Source organism: Sus scrofa, chromosome 9, assembly GCF_054392235.1.
Source record: "Sus scrofa isolate SSC_HxYL_T2T_F1_AM1 chromosome 9, Sscrofa_HxYL_maternal_Yorkshire_Landrace_v2.0, whole genome shotgun sequence".
NCBI lineage: Eukaryota > Metazoa > Chordata > Mammalia > Artiodactyla > Suidae > Sus > Sus scrofa.
The window spans coordinates 95,111,740-95,138,272 of NC_139391.1; the positions used below are offsets into that span (position 1 = coordinate 95,111,740).

Sequence of the window (26,533 nt, forward strand, 5' to 3'; positions counted from 1 at the left end):
GCAGGAAGGTGGTGAGAAATTAGGCTGGAGAGGCTGGTTGGAAAATAAATACTCATGTAACTTAGGCACTCAGATGTTGCCACCAAAACTAATTGTCAAAGCCAAATCCATGTATTTCTTGGGAGATGGTGGTGGTGATGTGTGCGCTGTGAAGGCTTTTATCATGACAGGTTTCATTGCCAAGGTTTGAAGTCAAATGGTCATTTATGACTTAAATTCCAAGTGAATCAATTTCTGTCTTTCTGGGTACTTTGCACATTAAGAAAAAACATTGCATGCAGGGCTTGGGGAATTGATGACTTAATCAAGGAGAGAAGGAGGGACTGTATTACTGAGATAGTGATTGGATTGAAAAGTATTGGAGAACGGGAGTTTTCTAGTGTTCTGGTTCTTAACTGGCATGGAGTAAAGAAGGGAATGGACCCCATTGTAGCTCAGCAGGTTAAGAACCCAACTAGTATCCATAAGGATATGAGTTTGTTCCCCAGCTCCACTTGGTGGGTTAAGGATCCAGTGTGGTTGTGAGCTGTGGTGTAGGTCACAGACATGGCTTGGATCTAGTGTTGCTGTGGTTGTGGTGCAGGCCAGCAGCTGCAGCTTTGATTTGACTCCTAGCCTGAGAATTTTCATATGTTGTGGGTGAGGCCCTAAAAAAGAGGAAAAAAGGGGGTGAGGGGGAGCATCAAGTTTTTGAATGGAAGATATGGAAAGTCATTTGTAACTTCATATTTATTTTTTTCTCAATTTGTTCAAGGTTGTATAGTCTTTGACTCAGCTATATACTGATCGACAGTTATTTATGCTGATAAGCTAGGACCTCTCAAACTTCTCTTACCAGCCTCGATCTCTCTCCTAAAGACCAGGCTTTGACTTCCACCACCCTTCTGCCCATGACACTTGCTGTGTAATGGACATCTCAGATCTAACATATCCAAAGTCTACTGCTCACTGTTGTTATGTCCCCAAACATTATTACTAGCAATTATGTTATATAATTATACTTAGCAAAAGTATTACAAATGTCATGTAGTTCTTTCTTTATTATGTTGACCCAAATCTCGAAAGAAACAATAATTGTAGATGCTCATCAAGCCAGAATGAAAGTATGATTTGGTTCTTGCAGCCAGTGTCTGAGCTCCATTCTTGGACATTCCCGTTTAAGAGGTCTAGCAAAGGCCTGGCCTCCTGTATTTTGAAAGTGTTTGCCCAGTAACAGTCTCTACTGATTTAAGAACCATTGTGGAAAGAAACACTTGCATTTTATTTAAAAAATAAGGTAAGTATAAAGAATCATAGCAAAGGGACCATAGCTCGTATCTGTAGTTGTCTGTCTCCCAGGAAACAGGTTCAAATTATTTTGGTTCAGAGAAAGTTTGGGGATTTTTCTTAAAAATCATAAAAAAAACTATACAAAAAAATTTCCTATTGAAGCCAAAACTCCAGGTTCATTAAATTACTTCGCATAGCACTTGTTTTTTTTTGTTGTTGTTGTTGTTTTCCTTTTTTGGCAGTACTCATGCTATGTAGAAGTTCCTGGGCCAGGGATTGAATCCAAGCTTCAGCTGTGACCTGCACCACAGATTTGGCAATGCTGGATCCTTACTCCACTGTGTGGGCCAAGGATCAAACCCATGCCTCCATAGTGACCCAAGCCACTGCAGTCAGATTCTTAACCTCCTTTGCTGCAGTGGGAACTCCTGTATAGTGTTTGTTGATGCCAAGGTTTATTGTCATTAAAAACAACAGCCCAGGTCTGCTTGTTCTAAATGATGATCATAGAGACACTCTAGCTGTTTGCCTAATTGCTTTTCAAAGCATGTGGTTCAGAATTTCATCACAGTTTTATCTACAGCTTGTGACACAAATATTTAATTTTAAGAGAAGTTGGCCTTGTCACAGAATAATAAATAGAGCCAAAGTTTGAAACAGTACCCAGTAAATTAGAAATGTTGAAGAACCAGAATTATTCTTGCCCCTGACTTTTAGAAAAAAGCTGTTGCTACTGTGAATTTAATCTAGAAAGCAGTTTTGCAGTGTGCTAGTCCATGTTCAGCCCAAAAAGCCTGACCTCTTCAAGCTGGTTTCCACAGTCTTCATGAACCTCCCCTGCCTTTCTTGAAGCCCCTCCTCTTAGGAGTGCTGCCTCTAAGGCAGGCAGGACTGAAACTTCCCCAGAAGCACTGTATTCCTGGAGCCCCCAGTGATGTTGCATCAGTGTTCAGGCTTCTGCCTGCCCTACTCATTCATCTTAAAGTTTTTTTTTTTGTTTTGTTTTGTTTTTGTTTTTGTTTTTGTCTTTTTGCCATTTCTTGGGCTGCTCCCGCAGCACATGGAGGTTCCCAGGCTAGGGGTCCAATCGGAGCTGTAGCCACCGGCCTACGCCAGAGCCACAGCAACGCGGGATCCGAGCCGCGTCTGCAACCCACACCACAGCTCACGGCAACGCCAGATCGTCAACCCACTGAGCGAGGGCAGGGACCGAACCCGCAACCTCATGGTTCTTAGATTCGTTAACCACTGCGCCACGACAGGAACTCCCATCTTAAAGATTTTTTCTAAGATTTTTATTACAGTATAGTTGATGTACAATGTTCCTTCAGTTTCTGCTCTACAGCAAAGTGACCCAGCCACACATATACACCTTTTAGTTTTTTCATTTTCCATCAGGTTCTTATTGGATATCGTTGGTGGTGCTATACAGCCGGACCCCATCAACTGTCTGTTCTAAATATAATAGTCTGCATCCACCACCCCCATACTCCTCCTCTCTCCCCCCTCTCCTGGCAAACACAAGTCTTCCCTCCATGTCCATGATCTGTTTTGTAGATAGGTCATTTGTGCCATATTTTAGATACCAAATATAAATGATAGCATATGGTGTTTGTCTTTCTCTTTCTGATTGACTTCACTTAGTATGAGAGCCTCTAGTTCCATCTGTGTTGCTGCAAATGGTGTTCTTGTCCTTCTTTATGGCTGAATAGTATTCCAATGTATATATGTACCATATCTTCTGACTCCATTCATTTGTCAGTGAACATTTTTAATGTATATTTGCATGCAGTTTGCTAATATTTTGTTGAGGGTTTTTGCTTCTGTGTTCATCAGTGATACTGGCCTGTAATTTTCTTTTTTTTTTTGTGGTATCGTCTGGTTTTGGTATCAGAGTGATGGTGGCTTCAGAGAATGACCTTGGGAGTGTTTCTTCATCTGCAGTTTTTTGGAAGAGTTTCAAAAGAAGAGGTCTTAATTCTTCTCTGAATGTTTGATAGAGTTTAGCTGAGAAGCCATCAGGTCCTGGACTTTGGTTTTTAGCAAGTTTTTAAATCACCTTCTCAATTTTAGCACTTGTGATTGGTCTATTCATATTTTCTATTTCTTCCTGGGTCAGTCTTGGTAGGTTGTACCTTTGTAAGAATCTGTCAGTTTCTTCTAGGTTGTCCATTTTATTGGCGAACAATTGCTCATAGTCGTCTCTCGTGATCTCTCAACTGTGGTGTCAGTTGTAACATCTCCTTTTTCATTTCTAATTTTATGATTTAAACCTTCTCCCCTTTTTTCTTGAGAAGTCTGGCTAACGGTTTATCAATTTTGTTAATCTTTTCAAAGAACCTACTTTTGGTTTCAGTGGTCTTATCTATTGTTTTCTTTGTCTCTATGTTATTAATTTTTGCTCTAATATTTATGATTTCTTCTATTTTTGGGCTTTGTCAGTTCTTCTTTCTGTAGATGTTTCAGGTGTCAGGTCAGGTTGTTTATTTGAATTTTTTCTTATTTTCCTGAGATAAGATTGTATTGCTATAAACTTCCCTCTCAGAACTGCTTTTGCTATGTCCTATGTTTTGGATTGTTGTATCTTCATTGTCATTTTTCTCTAAGTATCTTCTAATTTCTTTGGTTTCTTCAATGATCCATTGGTTGTTTAGTAGCATATTGTTTAGTTTCTAGGAGTTTGTGGGGTTTTTTTGCTGGGTTTTTTTTTTTTTTTTTCCTTATAGTTGATTTCTCGTCTCATAGCATTGTGGTCAGAGAAAATGCATGAAGTAATTTCGATTTTTGTAAAATTTACCAAGGCTTGATATGTGGCCCAAGATAGGATCTATCCTGGAGAATGTTACATGTGAACTTGAGAAGAAAGTATATCCTGCTGCTGGGGTGAAAAGTTCTGTAATTATCAGTTAAGTCTGTTTGGTCTTGGGTATTATTTAGGACCTGCATTTCCTTACTGGTTTTCTGTCTGGATGATCTGTCCATTGCTATAAGTGGGGTGTTAAAAGTCCGCCACTATTAGTGTGTTACTGTCAATTTCTCCCTATGATTGTTAGTAGTTGCCTGATATATTGTGGTGCTCCTATGTTGGGTGTGTATATATTTATAATTACTAGTTCTTCTTGGATTGATGCTTTAATCATTATATAGTGTCCTTCTTTGTCTCTTGTGACCTTCCTTATTTTAAAATCTATTTTGTCTGATATGGCCTTTCTGTAATTTCCATTTGCATGTAGTATTTTCTTCCATCCCCTCATTTTAAGTCTGTATGTGTCCTTAGATCTGAAGTGGGTCTCTTACAAGCAGCATATATATGTGTCTCGTTTTTGTATCCATTCAGCCAGTCTGCATCTTTTAGCTGGAGTGTTTAATCCATTTACATTCAGTATAATATGGATAAGTATGTAGTTAATGTCATTTTCTTAATTTTTTTGGATTGCTGTTTTCTTTTTTCTTCCTTTCCTTTTTGTTGTTTTCTCTTGTGATTTTCTGACCATCTTTAGTGTTACGTTTGACTTGCTTTTTCCTTTTTATGTGTGTGACCATTATACTTATTTGATTATACTTATTATTATACTTATTTGTGGTTCCCATTATGTATATTTTTAAATTTTTATTGAATTTTGCTTTTTAGGGCTGCACCCACAGCATATGGAAGTTCCCAAGCTAGGGGTTGAATTGGAACTGTAGCTGCTGGCCTATGCTACAATCACAGCAATACGGGATCTGAGCTGTGTCTGTGACCCACACCATAGCTCATGGCAACGCCAGATCCCAGACCCAGTGAGAGAGGCCAGGGATGGAACCTGCATCCACATGGATACTAGTGAGATTCATTTCCACTGCACCACATTGGAACTCCCCCATTATATTTTCATATAACCATCTACATGTGTGCAGAATTGTTTCTGGTTTCTAGTTTTATAGTTTCAAGAGCATTTTCAATGTTCTGCATTTGTTTCCTCTTTTCATACTTGCTAATTTTGATATCATATTTGTCAATGGGTGATTTCCTACTTTTATATTATCTGCCTTTTCCAGTGAGCCTTTTCATTTGTAATATTCTTATTTCTACTTGTGTCTTTTCCTTTTCTGCTTAGAGAAGTTCCTTTAGTAGTTGATGTAGACCTGGTTTGGAGGTGGTGAATTCCCTTAGCTTTTGCTTGTCTGTAAAGTTTTTGCTCTTTCCATCAAATCTCAATGAGAGCTTTGCTGGGTAGAGTATTCTTGGTTCTAGGTTCCTCCTCTTCATCACCTCAAATCTATTTGTCACTCCCTTCTGGCTTGTACAGTTTATGCCGAAAAATCAGGTGTTATCCTTATGGGGGTTCCTTTATATGTGATTTGTTGCTTTTCCCTTGTGGCTTTTCATATATCTATGAAAACTTTTGTCAGTTTGATTAGTATATTTCTTGCTGTTTTTCTTCTTGGCTTTATTTTGTATGAAATTCTCTGTGCTTCCTCAACTTGGGTGAGTGTTTCCTTTCCCATATCATGGAAATTTTCAGCTATAATCTTTTTGAATATTTTCTCTTGCCCTTTCTCTCTCTTTTCTTTCTGCAACTCCTATGATGTGAATGTTGGTATGTTTACTGTTGTCCCAGAGGTCTCTTAGACTGTCCTCAATTCTTTTCATTCTTTTTTCTTTATTCTTTTCTGTGGCAGTGATTTCCACCACTCTGTCCTTTACCTCACTTAGTCGTTCTTGTGCCTCCATTAACCTGCTACTGGTTCCTTCCAGAGTATTGTTCATTTCTGATATTGTGCTATTCATCTTGCTCTTTAAATCCTCTAGTTCTTTTTTTTTTTTTGGTCTTTTTAGGGCACACTCATGGCACATGGAGGTTCCCATGGCTTGAATCGGAGCTGTAGCTGCTGGCCTACACCACAGCCACAACAACACCATATCTGGGCCATGTCTGCAACCTACACCACAGATCATGGCAACAGCAGATCCTTAACCCACTGAGGGAGGCCAGGTATTGAACCTGTGTCCTCATGGATGCTAGTCAGATTTGTTTCTGCTGAGCCACGACAGGAACTCCTAAATCCTCTAGCTCTTTGTTAAACCTGTCTCTTTTAAGTTCTCGATCTGTGTCTCCGTTTGTTTTCCAAGATCTTGGATCATCTTTACCATCATCACTCTAAATTCTTTTTTGGTAGATTGCCTGTCTTCTCATCTAGTGATTTTTGTGTGTTTTTGTCTTGTTCCCTTGTCTGAAGGCTGCTTCTTTGTCATTTCATAATATCTACCTTTCTGTTTCTTGTCCCCTTGATGGTTGATAAGTAGATGCCAAAGCAGGTACCCAGTTGTGGAGTTCTCAGGGGTGGTAGTGGTTCGCATGTATCCAGAGATGTGTTGGGAGCAGCAGTGTCCCACTTCTCCTGGAGCTGGGTGGCCATTAGAGATAGGGTCTGTGAGGCAGGTGGCAGTGATTCACAGTGCACAGGATTGCTTTTGTAGCATGTAGGGGTAGCAGTGTCTCCTGCAAACCCTCCTTAGGACTATTTCCTGTAGCTTGCAATGTCAGCAGTTGCTCCTGCAGCCCTTCCCTTTGCCAGGAAGGGTCTAGGGACTCACTGCTCTCTGTAGCTCTAGGGACAGGTGTCACAATTCTGCCATCACTCCCCTTGCTTGGCCACCCTAGGGGGTCTCTCTCTAAAGCCCCAAGGGCAGGGGCCTTCTCCCTAACTCTTGCTAAAAGGCTCTTTCTCTAGCTGCAGGATGTATATTTCTGGTGGTCCCTTCTCCCACCTGGCTGCTGATAGGAGTGCTGTCTGTAGCCTTTGTGGATTGGAATGTGAGTTAATGGGCCTTCCTTGGCTCCTTTGGTGTGAAATGAGTGGCTCTGACATGGGCCTTTGCAGGGCCACTGAGAGGGGCCATGTAGCTTGTGCTTTTCTCCAGTCAGGCAGCCTGCAGCTCCATCAGGAAGCATATGCCTGTGGCACTCTCTTGGCTCTTTTTGGTGCAGATTGGGCACCACTAGTACAAGCCTCTGCAGGTCCACTAGGCAGAGCCATGGGGCTTGTGCTCTTCCCAGATGGTCAGTTTACAAATCCCATGGGGAACAGGCGCTGATGACCTTCTCTTGGCTCTTTTGGAACTGGTGCTGGCTAGCTCGAGCCCTGACAGAGCCACGGTGCCTGTGTTTTCCCCGGTCGAGCAGATTACTGCTCTTGCAGGTTATGAGTGCTGCCAACCAAGGCTCTTCTGGTGCACTTTGGGTGCTGCTAGTGTGGGGGTCACCAGCAGGAGCCAGGAGCTTGTGTTATTCCTCCAGGCAGTTACTCCGCCTGCTCCAAGGAGTCTGTAGTCCTAAAAGCAGGGCTGCTTCCCAGCTGTTGCTAGGCAGCCACTGCTGCAGGTTCCTGAGCTGAAGCAGGCAGTGTCCTGCAGCTTGAGAGAATGAATGCAGGGAACACAGCTGTAGTGGTGGATGCCTCCCTTCCTTCCAGCACCCCCAAACAATGGCATCTAGCCTCTAAGCCCAACTAGTGCCTTGCTTAGGCACCTTCAATTGTGTTTGCCCTATACTCTAGTCCCTCCAGGCTGCTTCTGAGTGGCTGACCCCAGTTTTTTCCCACATAGCCAGTGGCATCTCCCTCTTTGGATCTGATCTCTAAGGCCAGAGTTTTATTTTATTTTTTATTATTTATTTATTTATTTATCTTTGCTAGAGCCAAACCCTTGGCATATGGAGGTTCCCGGGCTTGGGGTCTAACCAGAGCTGCAGCTGCTGGCCTACGCCAGAGCCATAGCAATGCCGGATCCAAGCCGTATCTGCTACCTACACCACAGCTCATGGCAACGCTGGATCCTTAACCCACTGAGCAAGGCCAGGGATTGAACCCACACCCTTATGGTTCCTAGTTGGATTCGTTAATCACTGAGCCATGATAGCAACTCCTACGGCCAGAGTTTTAGTTCTGAGCACCTGCAGGAACATCTACAGTTGCCCATCGCCCATAGCACTGACCATTTGTGGAGGATAGTTTCTGTTTTAACTGCTTCACGCCATTTGTCTGGAGTTCCTCCTCTGTCTTGGCTGATCTCCTCACTGGTAGGCGAACTTCCCAGGGTGCAAGAGCTTTTCCTCTTTCCAGTGCTCTCCTGGGGGAGCAAGTCCCATCTCGATTCCTTTCAAGTCTTTTTCTTCTTTCTTTGGTCCTGTCTAGTTTCATGACATTTTTCTTGCCCTGTCATAATCCTGAGGTCTTTTGTCAGCCTGTAGCACATTTTCTGTGTGGATAGTTCCACACATAGACGTATTTTCATTGTATTTGTGGGAGTAGGTGAGTGTCACTTCCTGATCCTCTGCCACCTTAGCTGGTTCCCATTTTAAAGATTTAAACCAAGTGGCAACTTTCCTGGCAAGTCTTCCCTAAACCCCATCCCAGCCAGAGACAGATGTTTCTTCTGGGTTTCCAGATGACTTGAAAAGTGCCTCTCAATGGCAGTTCTGAACTCGAGGGCCCTGACCCATGGGCTCTCTTTCTTAGGAATTCACATTATTTCGTAGGAATCCCTTAGTGCCACAGGTAATGGGTGCTAAGCAGGAAAATGTAATAAGAATACAATTGGGTGAGATCTACTTTATTCTCATTGGAAAACAAAAGTGAATTGTCGGTTTGTTTTTCATTAACTAGAAGATTATGTTCTTAAAGTCAACTTTAAAAAGATGATGTAACTATTTTCTAAGCATTTTAGCTCCTGTAAATTTATAGTTAATGCTGAAAATCTGGACAGATTATGTCAGAAAGAAGTTTCAAATGAGTACCTATTGGAAAAGAGAGAGGAAGCAAGAAGAGACCAACTTCATTAACTGAGCATAAACTCTCATTACTTAACCTATGCTAGGCTTTGGGAACACCAAAAAATCTGTGGGTTTTCACATTCCTAGTTTTATTGATATTCCCAACTTAATGGTGGAAGGAGTTCTGAAAAAGGTCCATGTGATTTAATAAACATCTTTCTGACTGTCAAACTTTAACGCACTGGGATGTTACCCTGGGATGGAGAAGATTAATTGACTCTTGGCTCTGTGTGATTCAGGAGGATTTTTTTCATTAATATACCTGCCAATTTGCTCAGTTTGCATTAAGAAAGCAGTTTACTTACTTGACATGATTTTGCTTATTGCATGCAGAGTTTGAGTTATTGGGAGCCTCCATAAATGTTTGATAAATGGGTAAATGAATGAACAAGCAGTATAGTATTTCCACTTTGAAAGAATTTATGTCTAATTGATGAAGTCTAAATGGTTCACTGACTTTGTCCTCTCTTTGTAGATTTGATACCATAGGAGGATATTTATGAAATTGAAATTGAATAGCTTTGTTGCCGATTTTATATGACAAAAAAAAAAAAAGATCTCTGAAGGAGCTCATTGTCAATTTTACCATTTTTTAAAATGTTGCTCTTTCTCTAGATTTTGGTGCCAATTATTTCTAATAAGAACAACCATAAGTCCTGGTCCTGCTTTATCTCACAAGACATGGAACGTCACGTAGAAGTCATGAAAAATAAAATGCATATTTTTAGGGGGAAAATGTTGAGAAGAACTCTTCTGCCAATTCCCACTATTGCAGGAAACATTGACCTGGATCAGAAATATTCAGAGACCAGGTATGTGCTGATATGCTTTATACAGCATATCAAAATGGAGAGCCAGCGCATCCATTTCATATCACACCCCCTGCAAAGTGACACAGTGTTAGCAAAATAGCAAAATTAATATAAATACAGCATATTTTTTAAATAATGTAAAGAAACTCCATTACATTTCCTTTCAAAGTGTACTTCAAAGTGGACTGTACAAAAAGCAAGCTGTAACAATTGCTCTAATATCAGCAATAGTTTTCTAGTAAAATGATTTTAAGGACATCATGAAGATTTGTTTAACAGTTTTTTTTTTTAATGTTAGAGACAGACCAGTGACAGTTTAACTATCACAACTCAAATTGAGGCTCCAAAAATAACTGATGTGGTTTTGAAGTATTTACATTTAGAAAACTAGTTTGGATTCAAAAAAAAAAAAAAAAACAAAAATACCTATTAAAAGCCAAGTCCTTTGTTTATTTGGATGAAATGATTCATTTTTGTATTTTATTAATACAGAATTCATAGGCTAGAGCCAAATGAAAGGACAATACTCCATGTACTTGAATCGGTGGTTATTAAATGGTCGCATCAAATCCAAGAAATTGTGGAAAAAGATTCAGTGCAGCCTTTGCTCAGTGGCCTTCACTCAAATCCTGAAACTGAACTGGATTTTTGGACAATGAGGAGAGAGAACCTATCATGCATTTATGACCAAGTAAGTAGAAACTGCTTGTCAGTTGAATTAGCAAAGTCATTTGTAGAATTTGGCCTCCAGGGCACCGATTTCCACTAACTTTAAAGGTTCAACACACTGTCTTAATTATTCTCTTTTCTTATTCTAAAATTCTGTATGGTATGCATTCTTAAAATGAATGGGAATGAAAAGTAATTTTGCCTTTTTGAGAACATTTTGACAGCACATGAAGTAATTGGAAATACTTTGTGGCATAGAAAGAGTAGTTCCCCAGGGAAATGTCGAAGATTATAAGATTTAATTAATCTAGTTGATTTAATTGATTTGGAAAGGAATAGGTCTTGCTTAGTGGAGAAGCACAACTTTGGAAGAGCTAACTGGTTCCTCTGCTTGTGTCTGCCTTAGAAATTACTCAATTTAATGTCCTAACAACTAAGGGAGTCATTCACACATTCTCCTGTGTCTTAGGGATTTTCTGAAACAAAGCAAGACGTTTTGTATGGAAAAGTGTATGGAAGGTTTATTATTTTGCGTATGTAATTCAATGTAAATGAACGAGTTTTTCGAATAGTCAAATTAAGTACTGTAAATATAAAATAAAATACAAGTTTAAGGAAAAAAATGTTATTTTAAAAATTATTTTCAACTTGACACCAGGTATGTCTGAGTATTAAATTCTATGTGTATTGTGCATGAGTAGAATATAATTTAAATGTTATATGTGGAATACATTTTCTTGTTAATCTAGCTTTTTTTTTTTTTTTTCAATTTAGCTTCAGGCTCCTATTGTGCTCAAAATGGTTAAGATCCTGAAAAATAAGCAAAGTAGCTATTTCCCAACTTTGAGGGACATTTTCCTGTCTGTGAAAAATGGTAAGACTTATGTTCCTTGGCCTGGCACCAGTGGTCCCTCGTGATTGATTCCTGTCTGTCTGTTCAGCCTCTTTTACCCTTAGCATGTTCATTTGATGATTGCATTTGACTCTTGGAATCATAAATCCAACTTAATCATCTGCAATTGATTTTCCAGCTGTACTAAACCATATTTGGGGATATATAGTAAGTACCTACCAAAGAGGCTCTAGATTGAACCTTTAGCAAGAGTGCTTGTGTGAAGGGGAAAGGACTTTTTCTTTGGTGTTTAGCTGGAGGTCATTGAATCCCCAGCATGGAGGTTTTCTAATGAATAGCTGGGTTACTATGAGTTCAGCTATTCACCAGTAGAATCTCTGAATTTGCTTAACATCTACCATTTGTCAAGCTCCTACGAACCCAGAATTAAAGTTTTGGTGACAATTAAACACATAGAGAGGAGGATCAGTTTGTTTGTTGTCCTTCAAACATGTGATATGTGCACATCTTTAAAAACCAGAAATTATAAAAAGGTATTTTTGATTTAACAGGTAAATTTTCAAAGTGAAAAGTCTCCTTCTCTTCTCAGTATCCAGTTTCAGCCTCACCCAGGGTAACAACGCTCCCTATTGATGATTCTTTAGGCATATTTAAGCAAATATGGATATGACCCATGACCAGAGTTTTAAATGATAGTTTTAAAGGATAAAATTGAAGACAATAGGGACCAAAAGCTTGTTTTTGCTTCTAACATTAGAAACAAAACATTAATTTTTTTCTTGCGTAATACATGGAAGGTTAGGAAACACTTCAAATCCAGTTTGAATGTGTTCTGCTATCCGTCCCGGGTTTCATTATTAACTCAGTTGAAAGATGCCTTAAGGAGTTCCAATTGTGGTGCAGTGGTTAACGAATCCGACTAGGAACCATGAGGTTGCGGGTTCGATCCCTGCCCTTGCTCAGTGGGTTAACGATCCAGCATTGCCGTGAGCTGTGGTGTAGGTTGCAGATGTGGCTCAGATCCAGCATTGCTGTGGCTCTGGTGTAGGCTGGCGGCTGCAGCTCCAATTCGACCCCTAGCCTGGGAATCTCCTTATGCCACCGGGATCGGCCCAAGAAATGGCAAAAAGACAAAAATAAATAAATAAGTAAATAAATGAAAGAAATGATAAATAAATAAAAGAAAGAAAGATGCCTTAAGACAGGGGAAAATAGAGGCTTGGGGGTCTATCAGATCTGGATTTCTGTCCCAGATCCACTCAGTATATTTTGAGTTTGCTGAGTCTCTGGTTTTCCTTTGTCAAATTGTCGTATTAATACCTTCCTTCTAGAACTGTCGTAAGGATTATTAGAGCACTATTTCTTATCCTTGTCACAAATGACACTTTGGGCAAGATAATTCTTTGTGTGGGAGACTGTCCTGCACATTGCAGCATGTTGACCAGCACCCTTGACTTCTAACGTGCCCAACCCCTGCACGCCTGTTATGACCCTCAAAAATGTCTTGAGATGTTGCCAAATGACCTTTGGCAGATAAACCTCCCCTGGCCAAGAACCACTGGACTGAAGATAGACAGTATGTAAAGTACTAGGCACACACTAAGTCTGCCTTCAATAAATAGAAGCTGCTCACGTTTTTTTTCCACGTTAGTAAGATTAACATTTTCTGTGTATAAAGCTTCTATGAGAATGAATGCCAAGGGTACTATAAAATTCATAAAAATAAAACCCACTTTGCCATTGTCAGGCAGAGGTGGAAGACCTCCCAAAGACCTGTGAGAGGCTCTTTGTAAAATCACTCGATGTGCTTATCACGTTTTAAGGGCATTTACCCATTAGATACAGTTATTTCATGTCGAATGTATCACTGATGAAAACACACTAATTTCAACACATGAGTGTGTCTGGGGAGAAGATCGTTCCTGGACTCTCATTTTCTTCCTGGGTCTTTATTGTGAGGTGGGCAGATTAATTGGTTACCTGTCAAGTAGAGCAACTTGGGTGGGTGTGTACTTGACATTGAGAGCCCTCCCCTTCAAACCTCCCCCCTCAAAAAAGTCTGGCCATTTGTTATATTTTTGTTTTCTGACAACAGTCTTTTAGGATACTACCAGAGAATAAAAATGTACTTTCCTTCATTCTCTACCATCATAAGTAATGCTGCTTTTCAGGTAGTCAAAGGTGTTTGTAGCCTCAGGAGTCTGATGGACATCCATTTAAGGTACATTAAAAGGACCAATTTTAATCAAAAGCAAATTTGAATTAGATTAAGCAGTAATTAATAACGGTTAACTGTTTAAATCTTTTCTTCATGTATAGCTATTAAAAAGTATTCCTTATGCTTACCATGCTTAATGCTTTTTTATTTGTTTCTGTTTTTGGTTTTTTTTTTTCCTTTTTGCTTTTTAGGGCTGCCTCCATGGCATATGGAAGTTCCCAGGCTAGGGATCAAATCAAAGCTGCAGCTGCCAGCCTACGCCACAGCCACAGCAAAGCTAGATCTGAGCCACATCTGTGCCACAGCTCATAGCAACACCAGATCCTTAACCCACTAGGCGAGGCCAGGGATCAAATCCACATACTTGTGGATACTAGCCGGGTTCTTAACCTACTGAGCCTCAACAGGAACTCCCATGATTTTTTAAAGTGAAGTAAAATTTGTGTAAACACAACCATTTTAGAGTGTACAGTTCAGTGGCATTTCATGTATTCACAATATCCTGCAACCGTTGCCTCTATCTAGTTGCAAAATATTTTTATCACCTATGCTTGACAGTTTTATTTTTTTTAATTTTTAATTTTTTTTGTTTTCCCACTGTACAGCAAGGGGGTCAGGTTATCCTTACATGTATACATTACAATTACATTTTTTTCCCCCACCCTTTCTTCTGTTGCAACATGAGTATCTAGACAAAGTTCTCAATGCTATTCAGCAGGATCTCCTTGTAAATCTATTCTAAGTTGTGTCTGATAAGCCCAAGCTCCCGATCCCTCCCACTCCCTCCCCCTCCCATCAGGCAGCCACAAGTCTCTTCTCCAAGTCCATGATTTTCTTTTCTGAGGAGATGTTCATTTGTGCTGGATATTAGATTCCAGCTATAGGTGATATCATATGGTCTTTGTCTTTCTGGCTCATTTCACTCAGTATGAGATTCTCTAGTTCCATCCATGTTGCTGCAAATGGCATTATGTCATTCTTTTTTATGGCTGAGTAGTATTCCATTGTGTATATATACCACCTCTTCCGAATCCAATCATCTGTCGATGGACATTTAGGTTGTTTCCATGTCCTGGCTATTGTGAATAGTGCTGCAATGAACATGCGGGTGCATGTGTCTCTTTTCAGTAGAGTTTTGTCCAGATATATGCCCAAGAGTGGGATTGCGGGGTCATATGGAAGTTCTATGTATAGATGTCTAAGGTATCTCCAAACTGTTCTCCATAGTGGCTGTACCAGTTTACATTCCCACCAAGAGTGCAGGAGGGTTCCCTTTTCTCCACATCCCCTCCAGCACTTGTTATTTGTGGACTTATTAATGATGGCCATTCTGACTGGTGTGAGGTGGTATCTCATGGTAGTTTTGATTTGCATTTCTCTTATAATCAGCAATGTTGAGCTGCCTGACAGTTTTAGTAGTTGTATTTTGAATAACAATATAATGGAACATTCCCCAGTCATTGCACTAGTGACTGCTAGAACGCTGGAATGAGATGACAAATGATTAAACTGCACTAGTACCAAGTGCCCAGGAGGAATTAGCATTCTAGTGGTGAAACTTGTGAGTCTTCAGGCACGATTGACTTGTGTTGTGTGAGTAACTATGCCTGGGCTCTCCTAAAGGGTTGTTAGAGACTGACAGTGTATAAAATAGCCTTCCTAACCTGTCATGTGTCAGTTTTAGGATAAGTGGCATAAAAAGAAAGAGGTAGCAATTAAGTAGCGCCATGTTGTTTTGCACTGTTCTCTTGAACTTGTAAAGTGAATTAAGATCAAAGAGACTGCCTCACATTTCCGGTGCTTTGCTTTCAGCTCTTCGTGAAGCCCAAGACGTGGAACTTTACCTGAGACCCCTGAGGAGACACATTCAGTGTCTCCAGGAGACGGAATTCCCACAGACCCGTGTATTAATTGCCCCGTTATTTCATACCATCTGTCTCATCTGGAGTCATTCCAAGTTTTATAATACCCCTGCTCGGGTTATTGTTTTGTTGCAAGAATTTTGTAATCTCTTCATTGACCAGGTATGTAGCATTAACAAATGGGAACAGTAAGAATTATTGCCATGTGGTACAAGTTTTATTAGCTCGGTGAAGAATGCATAAATCCAATCTACAGAACACCTCTTTCCCCTTCCTTTTTTCAGAAAGGACTCTGATGATTACAAAGGCCAAGTGACTTTCTTTCCTAAATGGCAAAGGAGCTCTGGAAATAAGATACACTAAAAGGGCAGGCTGTTACTAGATTCTGTTTGTTGAATATCCTACCTTTCTTCAAAGAGTTTTGACAGCTTCTAATAAAGGACACATATGCGTAATACTTTCTTTGCAGCTTTCCTTTTGGTTCCCATAGGAACACAAGCTGATGGAAGACTTTTGGAAAGTGACCTAAGTTAAGAGAATCCGACAGGAACAAAAAAGGTCTTCAAAAAATACTAGTAGAATTGTATGAAAAGATTTCTGATTCATGGCTGAGCTTTAAAAATCTCTTGTTTGTCAGCTTCTCCACTTTACATTTAACTTGCAAAATGTTAAAAAAAAAAAAAAAAAAGTTGGGCTGTTTCCCCATCCCATGGGAGCTTGGATTCTTCCTGTGTCCATAATATCAGAGGATATTTCATAATTTAAGAGCCAGAAGGTACTGACAGAGCACATCATTCAGTGACTCTTGGTTGGGGGTGTGTGTGTGCCTTAACTTGAGTTGTCATAACAAGATACCACAGGCTGGGTGGCTTTGTTCTCAAAAATTGTTTTCTCACCCTTTTGGAGGCTGGGAGCCCAGATCGAGGAGCCAGTGTAGCTGTGTCCTGGCCAGAGCTCACCTATGGCTTGTGGATAGCGTCCCCTCTCTCTGTGTCCTCACATGGTGGAGATAAAGATCTCTCTCTTCCTCTTCTTACAAAACCACAGCCCTCTCAAATTGGGGTCCCACCCTTATGAGCTCATCTAACCTTAATTACCTCCTAAAGACTCTATCTCCAAATAGCTACATTGGTGGTTAGGGCTTCAACAGACACACTTTTTTGTGGGGTGGGGCGGGGGTGCAATTCCATCCATAGTAGAGGCTGTATCCCTAAGGAGTTTTTGCGTAACACGTGCCAAGGAATCAGAATCTGTGCATATGGCTTGGCCTTTGAGTTAGGAATGCTTCCTATGAGAACTGGATCGCCTCCAGCTACAACTGGCAAACTGAAGCAGAGGAAGAGAAGTGTCTGAGTTCATTGGAACTGGAAAGTCTAAGCGTGCAAAGACTTGAGAATTATCCTGTTCCAGGGGACTCAGATGATAACTTCAAGGCTCTGCTCTGTTTTGCTCATTTGTGTTTGATTCTCAGGCTCTCATCACTGGTTAAGTGAGGTGGCTTTTGATAGCATCCTATCAAAGCTTCCTTCTAGTAGTGGAAGTTCCCTGGAAAGAGGCTGACTTTGTTTTTGGTTCTGGACTATTGGGCTTTATTTCCATTTCCTGGAACAACACGTAGCCAGGGGAGATAGGGTATTGGGGACAGGGTCACTTGCTTAGAGAAGGGTGGACAACTCTGACCTAAATCCCTAATCTAGTCTAATGTTTCTCAGTGGTTTTCAGTTTATGACTCAGGTAGAAAATGAAACTTTTGTACAGTGGGGTAAATTGGAGGGGATTTGGAGTCTTGAAAATCTGCTCATAGGCAAGGCAAGGTCAGCAGCTTGGAGCTTCTTTGGCCCCAGCCCCCAGAACCTTACTGTTCTAAGCAATAAAGAGAAGACAGTAGAAGAAACTGGCTGGAAAACTGTGTTCCCATCCAGTCCCTGATACCTTTTCAGGTGAATCAACTGAAACTTGAAAGATAGCATTTGCTCAATTTCCTAGAGAGTTCAGGGGGAAATCCAAATGAAAGGAAACAGGTCTCCTGACTAAGAGTGGAGAGTTTGGGGAATTATGTTTGAAATTGAGAGTCGTGTGTGTTCCTTACTGGTTCTGAAGAGGTGGAATGGTGTATTGTATGGAAAGAACTTTGGACTCAGACCAACCAGGATTCAATTCTAATCGGACCATTTTAGGGGAGTCAAATTACTCCTCTCAGTTTCAGTTTCCACCCTTATAAGTGCTGAGTTCATGGACTACTATAAGGATCACAAGAGAGAAATATATGAAATGCTCAGTATGGCATTTAATAGGCTCAGGAAAAGTTCCAAACTTTTGACTTAAAAACTACTTGGAGCTGTTGATAGGTAACAGGTCAGTTCTTTGCTATATTTTATCATCACTTCTGGCTTCATTGTATTTCCATTTCTCTATTGTGCAGATGCAGTTTGGCTCTCTTGTTAAAGCCAGGGCACTGGGACCTAATGACTTGGATCTCCGTGTGAAAGGCTTTGATCTCCACCGCAGGATTAATAGCAGTGACCACCACCTCTCTCAGACACCTTTTGAGAGATCTTTACCTCATTTGGAGAATCATCTAAACTTTTACTGCAAAGCCCCGTTAGTGTAGAAACCCCAAAGGTTGTATTCATTGTTGTAGGCGGCTTGCAAGAAGCCCTGGTTACCTGAAAGCCTATAAACCTATTATTCCCGACCCCTAGTTTGTGTCAGTGAGCAGAATTTGCCAAGTTCCCAAGGAAATAATATTGCTTCCCTTGTTCCTTAGTTTCTCTTCCTGGCTTATGTCCAGAGGTTCTGTTGACCTGATTTTCTAGATTCTCCAAGTGGACTTGGTAGTAAATCTGCCCCAACATGTTAGGAATCAAAAATGGGCAATGAGTCAACTGTCTGTGCCTGGGTTCTCTGAAGAGCTAAGCTCCATACCACCCTCCACCACAGCCATCTGCTCATTTATATTTAGTTTTTTATTTATTTTTTTTAAAAGAGTTCTCTGGTGGTTCAACAGGTTAAGGATCTCCCATTGTCAGTGCTGTGGCATGGGGGTTTGACTCCTGGCCTGGGAACTTCTACATGCCTTGGGCGTGGCTACCACATGCACGTGCTCACTCAAACAACCAAAAAAAAAAAAGCAAGTCCAGAGAAGATAAACAGCATTCCCAAGGTCACCCAGCTTTGTGAGAGATTTCTTACCCATTTTACTAAGCTCCATACTTTAAAATAAGTTTTTACTTCTAATTAGTATGTACTGTGTGGTATACTAATGATAATTGTAAAAAATACTCATTGCATAAAATTTATAACAATGGAAATAGCCCTAAAGTTCTATCACCCTCAAATTCAGCATTTAAAAATTTTACTTCCTCGGCGTTCCCATTGTGGCATAGTGGAAATGAATGCGACTAGTATCCATGAAGATGCAGGTTCTATCCCTGGCCTCACTCAGTGGATTAAGGATTTGGCATTGCAAGTGAGCTGTGGTGTAGGGTTGCAGATGCAGCTTGGATCTGGCCTTGCTATGGCTGTGGTGTAGGCAGGCAGCTACAGCTCTGATTCAGCCCTCAGCCTGGGAACCCCCATACACCATGGGTGTGGCCCTTAAAAAAAAAAGGGCAGAAAAATTTTACTTCCTCCAAAACTTACACATATCTATCCATTTTATGTTATAGTTATTTTTTTTTACCAGCTCTTTGAAAAATGATTTTATTTTGGATATTTAGGTTACTTCTAGCCTCTTATATTATAAATAACATGCAAAAAAATTTATACAGAAATCCTTTTTCCTTAACTTTGACAACTGGCTTAATATAAATTCCTGACGCCGATCAAGAGGTACAGTCTTTTCATGACTCTTGGACAGTATTTGATATTTACAAATTCTTTTTTAAAGGGATTATATTAATACATTGCTATTATTAGTGTGTAAAAAGTTTTGCTGTAATTCACCAGCTTTGAGTATTACCATTTTTAAAAAAATTTGCAGTGATTCATTGGGTATAGAGTTGTACCATGTTTCTTATTTTGTACCTTGTGTGATTCGTGTGGTTAAACCTTTTATGGGTGTGTGTGTTTAATAATTTCCTCATGTAGTTTTTATGTACTTTGTTTCTGTGAATCTGTTGCCTTCAGTGACTTTATGAAACATTTGCACTCTTCCTGTGTTATACATCAGAAGTCATAAGCTGGCATTCTGTCAGCTGCATTTGGCCAGTAGATCAATCCAGACTTCTTATTTTGCATACTATTTTTTAACATTTCTAAAGAAAATTGTTGCTAATGCTTCAATTGAGTAAGTCTCATTGAAATTCCAGTATGCTAGCCTCTACTGAAAATGAGATCTGGTTTGCCGGCTCTTCCTCCCCCACTGACACAGGCAATTGGTAGAGCTTCCGGTGCCCTTTAGATGGGTCACGTGCTGTCCAGGTGACTTCACTGTTGTTCCTGATCTGCCTCACTCACTTCGTCTGCCTGATCTTTGTAGTCATTCTAGTCATGGTCCGAAACCCTTTGTTACTTTAGAAGCAAATGTGTTTCTGTCCTTTCCTAACGGTGACCATTGACATAGTCACTTAGACCACATGTATAAAAGGCATCATCTGACCACCTTGGCTGATAGCACACTTGAGCTTTGGTAGTGACCTTACTCTTCCTTGGTTACCTGACTCCCTGTTCCTTGGGCATCATTATCACTCTGGGCCTGCAGTGTGTCTGTTCCATGGCTTAGCATCCCTGTTGTGGATATTCTCATTCACAAGTTTCTAGGTAACAGAGTGTGTAAGTCTGAGATGTTGAGCATGGAGAAGAGATGGTAGGATTGAGCAAGAGTAGGAGTCCATAAGACCATATAAATAAAAGAAGCTGGGAGACAGGTATCATCCTCACATATTATCACTGTTACCCTTGCTTAATTGATTAATTGGCTTAGTGATAAAATAAATTGGTTAGCAGTATTTTAGTTTATAAGGCCTCTGAAGTGGGACCAGTTTATCCTAAATTCAGTGATTTTTTTTTTTTTTTTTTTTAGAACTGCGCACATGGAATTTCCCAGGCTAGGGGGTCAGAACAGAGCTGTAGCTGCTGGCCTACACTATAGCCATAGCAAGGCCGGATCTGAGTAGCATCTGTGACCTACGCCACAGCTCACAGGAACACTGGATCCTTAACCCACTGAGGGATGCCAAGAATTGAACCCATATCCCCATGGATACTAGTTGGGTTCATCACCACTGTGCCACCATGGGAACTCCCTCCAGTGGCTTTTTGTTGGCTTGTGCTGATACCATTGAGTATGCGAGAATAGAGCTGGTGTGATTGGGTGTGCTCCAGGGAGCTCCTGGAGGAAGCAGAAAATAGTTCAGAGGTTAGGAGCTAAAAAGAATCTTTAGGTTCATTTGATTCATCTGTCCTTTCTTGTAGATAAGGCAACTGAAGTGCTCTGAGAAAACTGAGCTCATGTCTCAAAAGCAGTTATTGGCCCCTCACTGGATCACAGCCAGGCCTACTGCCCCTGCTGATTCTTTGTCCCTTCCAATAAGCTGCTGCCCAGTGAAAGGGAATAGACTGGTTTTCTAATTTAGGATGTTCAGTACTATAACCTTGTCTTAGGAGGTCTTATTCAACAGTGGACTCTGTGAACAGAAAGCTAATTGCTTTCTGACACTCCATATGAGGGTCAGTAAAAGAAGCACAGGAATGAATATAAGGGTCCTTGCCCAAAGGGAGGTTACTTCAGATACAGTAATTAGGTCACAGGGGGGCTGCTGAAACAGAGACAACAATGGCTTTGCCCCTGTAGATTTTGCAACTTCCTAAAAGGACACATTTGCTATAACAGATACATATAAATAAAAGTCTGTGGCATCCTAGCCTGTACTGATGTGTAAACAATTCCAGAACTCACACTGCTAAGGGATGACTGGTAGTTCTCTTCTCTGTTCTGTGTGAAATGTTAACAGCCGTCACCAGAGATTAATTTTCCATCCATCCTGAATGAGAAATAAGAGCATAGGTTGGGAATCCACAATTACAATTTGGAGGAACTCATCAGTAACGTTTTTAGACACCAAATGATTTTGTTATTACTTTACGCATTTATGGCACATAATCTATATTGCTTGTAAGACTGTAGCCATTAACAGGATAATATGTTCACATTTAGAAAAACATTCTTGCATGTGCTATGTTGAATTTGATGCTTTTCATTATGTTCTCCATTGAGATCTGTGATAACTTTCTAAGCAGCTGCAGAAAAAAAGGCGCACAATTTAAACCTTTCAAAATTAATTCATGTGGCATACCTTAGCTAGATTTTATGTCCCATGATGAGTGTAAGCCCCCAAGAGGAGAATTTTGTTAACCTAAAAGAATCACCAGTGATATACTCATCTATGTCAGCTCTTCCTCACCTTTGCAAGTGACCCTTTGCTGCCAGATAAGGTGACCATATTTTTAAAATTACTAGTCTGGATAGATTTCCTCTCCTGACTTAGGCATTTCTTTATATGAAAAAACAATTGTGAAAAAATACGCTGTCAAAACAGCCATGCAAACTCTAGTTACACAGTTGCTGTGTCTGTTAAGCTTAGCAAAAATTTAGTCATTGCTAGAATGTTTAATTCCAGAAATTGTGACATCTCCTGTAGATTTCTCGAATGAATACAAGTATATCATTGAAATCTAAATGCCTGAATTTCTATAATTTGTGTTTTCTGTGTCACAGCATCGCTGGCCCAATTCTAGACATCATCACTTGAAAATGATTCATTGAAAAAATGAAACAATTCCTTGAGACAGACATTTTTGGTAAAATTATTAAAATTTCTTATTATCATTTCCATACCTTAAATCCTAGGCAAGAGCTTACCTTTCACCTGAAGATCTTTTGAAAGGAGAACTTGAAGATTCTCTGGAAAAGGTGCAGGTGGTCATCAATGTCTTCAAGACTTTCAAAAATTCTTTTTTCAACTATAGAAAAGGATTGGCAAGCTATTTTATGGGAAAGAAGGAAATGAAACCATGGGATTTCCGGTCTCATCTGGTGTTTTGGAGATTTGACAAATTTCTTGACCGTTTCATGAAAATAGAGGTATTCATTTATTGACTTGTAATTTATTCATATTGTAGGTTGGTTCAAGAAAATCCCATAGCATTTTATATGATTCAGGGACAAGTTTATTCAACTTAGGTGGGGGGTAGGCAGATTCCTTTCTTGGTGATTCTCACAAGAAGCTTACAAAGTCAGTGCTAGCAAGATACAGTAAAGGCTTTACTTTTGATTTCAAAGCTTTATTTAGTTTTAAAGCTTTGGCTTCTTTTTGAAAAAATTAATTTCTGATTATTTTACTACACTGAGTGTAAGGGAATCACTTTTTGTACCAGTGACCTTTGACCTAAAACCTATTAGTTCCTAGAAGATAGTTGTAAATCAGGAAGCTATAAAATAACCCCCCTTTTTTTTCTTTTACATGTTTGATGTTTATTATCAGAATTCTATACCTGAAAACCCATTTGATAATCTAAAATATCATGATATCTTTCAGTATATAGGTATGAATGCTATACCGTTAATGTATTAAAACTATTCCTATAAATGAAAACACGAAAACATGTGCTTTGTATAAATGTTTTAAATACCAAAAAAAAAAACATTGAATAAATACATACATGTGAACATATTCACATACCAGTTTGTAGGGCGACAACTGGCTAAAGTTTTTGAAACATATTTGAATTGCCTTATTTTCTTTGCAAAACTCTTCCTAGCAAGTTTGGGCTTTTTTGTTGATAGTTATTGAATTTCAAAATTAAAGCTTTATGTTTTGAAAATTCTCATTGCTTAAGCAGCCTGGATGCCTCTTAAAGTTGGAATGCTAAATGCCTAACTCTGATCAACTTGCATGACCCCTTAATAACAGTCTCTTAAGCTACCTTTCAGTAAGGGAGCAGGTTCACCACAGTGCTGGTGGCTGAAAATGAGTTTTGGATCTCACCTGGGCATCTGCTTTATGATGAGAAGGACATGAAATTAGGGGGGGGGGGTCACATGTTTAGCTATGGTAAGCTAGGTATTGCCTGTATCGTTCAATAAGTTTCAGTACATGTGAAAATGGGAGTGTGATTTCAAAAGTAGGCAGTTGCTTTGTTCAGTTAAATCATTAATATTTATTTGCTGTCATGTAAATGTCCACTGACTCACTGATTTTGAATGTTGGAAAATGTTCTTCCTTTGAAACTTTAAAATGTTCTTTTCCTAGTCAAGAGGATGGAAAGATCTTTATTGTACTATGTTTTTACAAAGGATATATTTGTCACCACGTTGGAATTTGAAAAGCTGGAAAGACTTGAATTTGGCGGTACCAAGGGAGCAATTTTCAATGGACAAATCCACGAGATGAGTGAAGAATTGATGGAACTCTGTAAAGTTTTTAAACAGAGCACATATGACCCATCTGATTACAATAACATGGTAATATTGTATCTTTGTATTTTCATTTCATAAAATATTATCATTTTAAAGCTGGGAAGGACAGTAGGTCACAGCAATAATAAGTACCATCCAGTCCATCCTCTGCAGGATGAAAGAGGGGGAATGACTTATCTGCAGTCTCTCATCTGCTTAATGGTAGATCAGGGACCAGAAGTTAGGCTTTGCATCTAAGGTTTAGAGTATTTAAAAATGTCTTTAACATCACAGTGGACCTCAGTCTGGATTTCTTTCTTGTTGACGTATATTGAAAAGGAACTTTCCTTGTTCATCTTGATCTGATTACCTAATGTCCTTGTAATGTGTGTTTTATTTTAGCCTTTTCTTACATCATTAGGTACATTTTTCACCTACTTGAATATTTGGTTCACTTCACTGATTATTTATATATGTATATATTTTATTAACACATATGTTGCCTCTTTTTTGTTATTCTTTGAAGGTATTTATAACTTCATATTTTTAATCTCAGGAAATAGAGGGAAGCTTTCAGGTTTAAGCCGATTCCTCTTTCTGTCACTGCCAAGCAGGGTGGGAGCCAGAGAGTTACCTGTGAGCATTCCTGCAGCTCTAAGAATAAAAATAGCTTCATTTTAGTGGTTTGCTGTGACAGCGAAGCCCAGTTACAGAAAACAAAGGTTATCTCTCATCCTCGCTGTCTTATATGGAATGGGAATTTATTCACTATTAGGATTATATCCTGCAGATGATTAACTCTTCGAAATGTACAGTATGTTAGCTTTGTAAGAAATGGCCAGCAAGCTTAATCCCTCTGAACTGTGGACAGTTCTGGAACATAGAGTTAATGGTAAGAAAGATATGGCCATGGTGAGGCCTGCTAATTGGTAGAAAAGTAAGAGAAACCTAGATTTGTGGTGATGAATAGGCTGAATACCAGAGCCTGATGAGATGGCTGTCACCCAGCAGGCATTCAGTGAATGTGGACAGAGTAGGACTCTTGGCGGGGTGGAGGACTTGGCTTGACTATTCTGAGCAGCTCCACAGAGGAGGGTGAGACCTGGTGTGCACAGGACCCTAAGGTTCGTTCGAGTAGTAGGAGAGTTTTGATTTGCTCACAATGATAGATCCTGGAAGGTTTTCCGTGTGGCCAGGTTTAGCTGATGTCACATCCCTGGCACTGCCAAAGGTTGTTAATTCATTCCTTATGTCTTGCACAGTCGCAGACATAGAACAGAAAATTGATTCGCTCTTGTCATTCGTATCTGCTTGGCATTGGTATTTAATCTTTTGGAGTCCTGTTTCTTTTGCACGTAAAATGGGTAAGGCTTACCTCTGTTCTCCAGACCTGGTTTAGAGACATCAGTAGCCTGCCCTTGAAGTTCTCCTTCATCCTTCTATTAGATTATCCTGCCTTAGAATACAATCTAGAAGCTCCTTGACTTTGGTCACTCCTTTAAATCAAAATGTGATTTAATTAAAAGTTCACTTAATTGCTGTGCTTATGTCAAAGATGACCTTTGCTTTATTTGAACGTGTCCTGGTTGTCAGTGTTGCCTAATAATATTGCAATGATGATGTATTTTTTGCTTAATAAGTTGTTCATTTGGGGCTTTTTAACTGAGTTCATTGCATTCTGGTTTTTGTGATAAAGTCAGCTGGTAATTTTTAGGAAATATTATTTTGGCAAACTACCTTCAAACTCCTAGATTCATACAGGTGTATCCCCCGGATAAAGTTGCCTGACACATGCCGCACCACACCGCCCCCCCAAATGCCCTTCCTCTCCCACTGCTTACACCTCCATTCATTCCCCAATCCCTACTGAATAATGCTAATGTAACAGTCCAGTGTATCATGGCAGCCTTCCTGCATTTTGGTATAAGATGACTCACACAGTATTCCAGTAAATTAAAGAAACAATGGTAACTTGCTTGTGGAAATGCTATTATTTTTTTCTCTCTCTTCAATAATCTCAAGTCTATCAGGTGGGCTTGGAGTCTATTGGTGCGGCCAAAGGTCTGCAATTGTGGTCTGTTTATAGAAGGCGGGGATTTTCTCAGGTGTCCATCACAATGTTCTTGGATTTCTCAGTGATTAATATTGACTGTAAAGGCCACTTAAGGTACTTGCTTTGACTTCTTCCTATTAAACTGTTGGAGATCTAGAAATAATGAGATAATTACTGCTTTCTTATTTATTTAATTGAAACATGTAACATTGCATATTTAAGGTGTACAGCATGTTTATTTGATACATTTCCATGTATATAAATATATATAATATTATATACTGAGTGTAGATATATTATTAGCCACTGCAGCAATAATTAGTACCTCTATCATGTTACATAATTATCCTTTTTTTTTTAGTGGTGGAAATCATTAAGTTGTCTCTTAGCAGGTTCGTATTAGTGAATATAGACAATAGTACTGTATTATATTGAACTTGATAAGAGATTTTCTTAATTGTTTATTTTTAACTGCTGGGCAGGTGACTTTAGGCTTAGCAGCTTGGTTTTACCAACATTCTGAGGTGTCACTTGATTAAATAAAATTCCCCAGGAGTTCCCGTTATGGCGCAGTGGTTAACGAAT

The 26,533-nt window shown here is 39.7% G+C and overlaps 1 protein-coding gene across 1 annotated transcript in view; it reads left to right on the forward strand.

Moving 5' to 3' along the window:
* Nucleotides 1-26,533, forward strand: part of DNAH11 (dynein axonemal heavy chain 11) — a 340,086-nt gene that overhangs the window by 6,093 nt on the left and 307,460 nt on the right. The window contains exons 3-8 of the mRNA XM_021063429.2: nucleotides 9,699-9,895; nucleotides 10,388-10,586; nucleotides 11,339-11,438; nucleotides 15,448-15,659; nucleotides 22,348-22,581; nucleotides 23,794-23,961. Of these exons, the coding sequence (XP_020919088.2) occupies nucleotides 9,699-9,895; nucleotides 10,388-10,586; nucleotides 11,339-11,438; nucleotides 15,448-15,659; nucleotides 22,348-22,581; nucleotides 23,794-23,961 (1,110 nt within the window). The remainder of the gene's footprint in view (nucleotides 1-9,698; nucleotides 9,896-10,387; nucleotides 10,587-11,338; nucleotides 11,439-15,447; nucleotides 15,660-22,347; nucleotides 22,582-23,793; nucleotides 23,962-26,533) is intronic.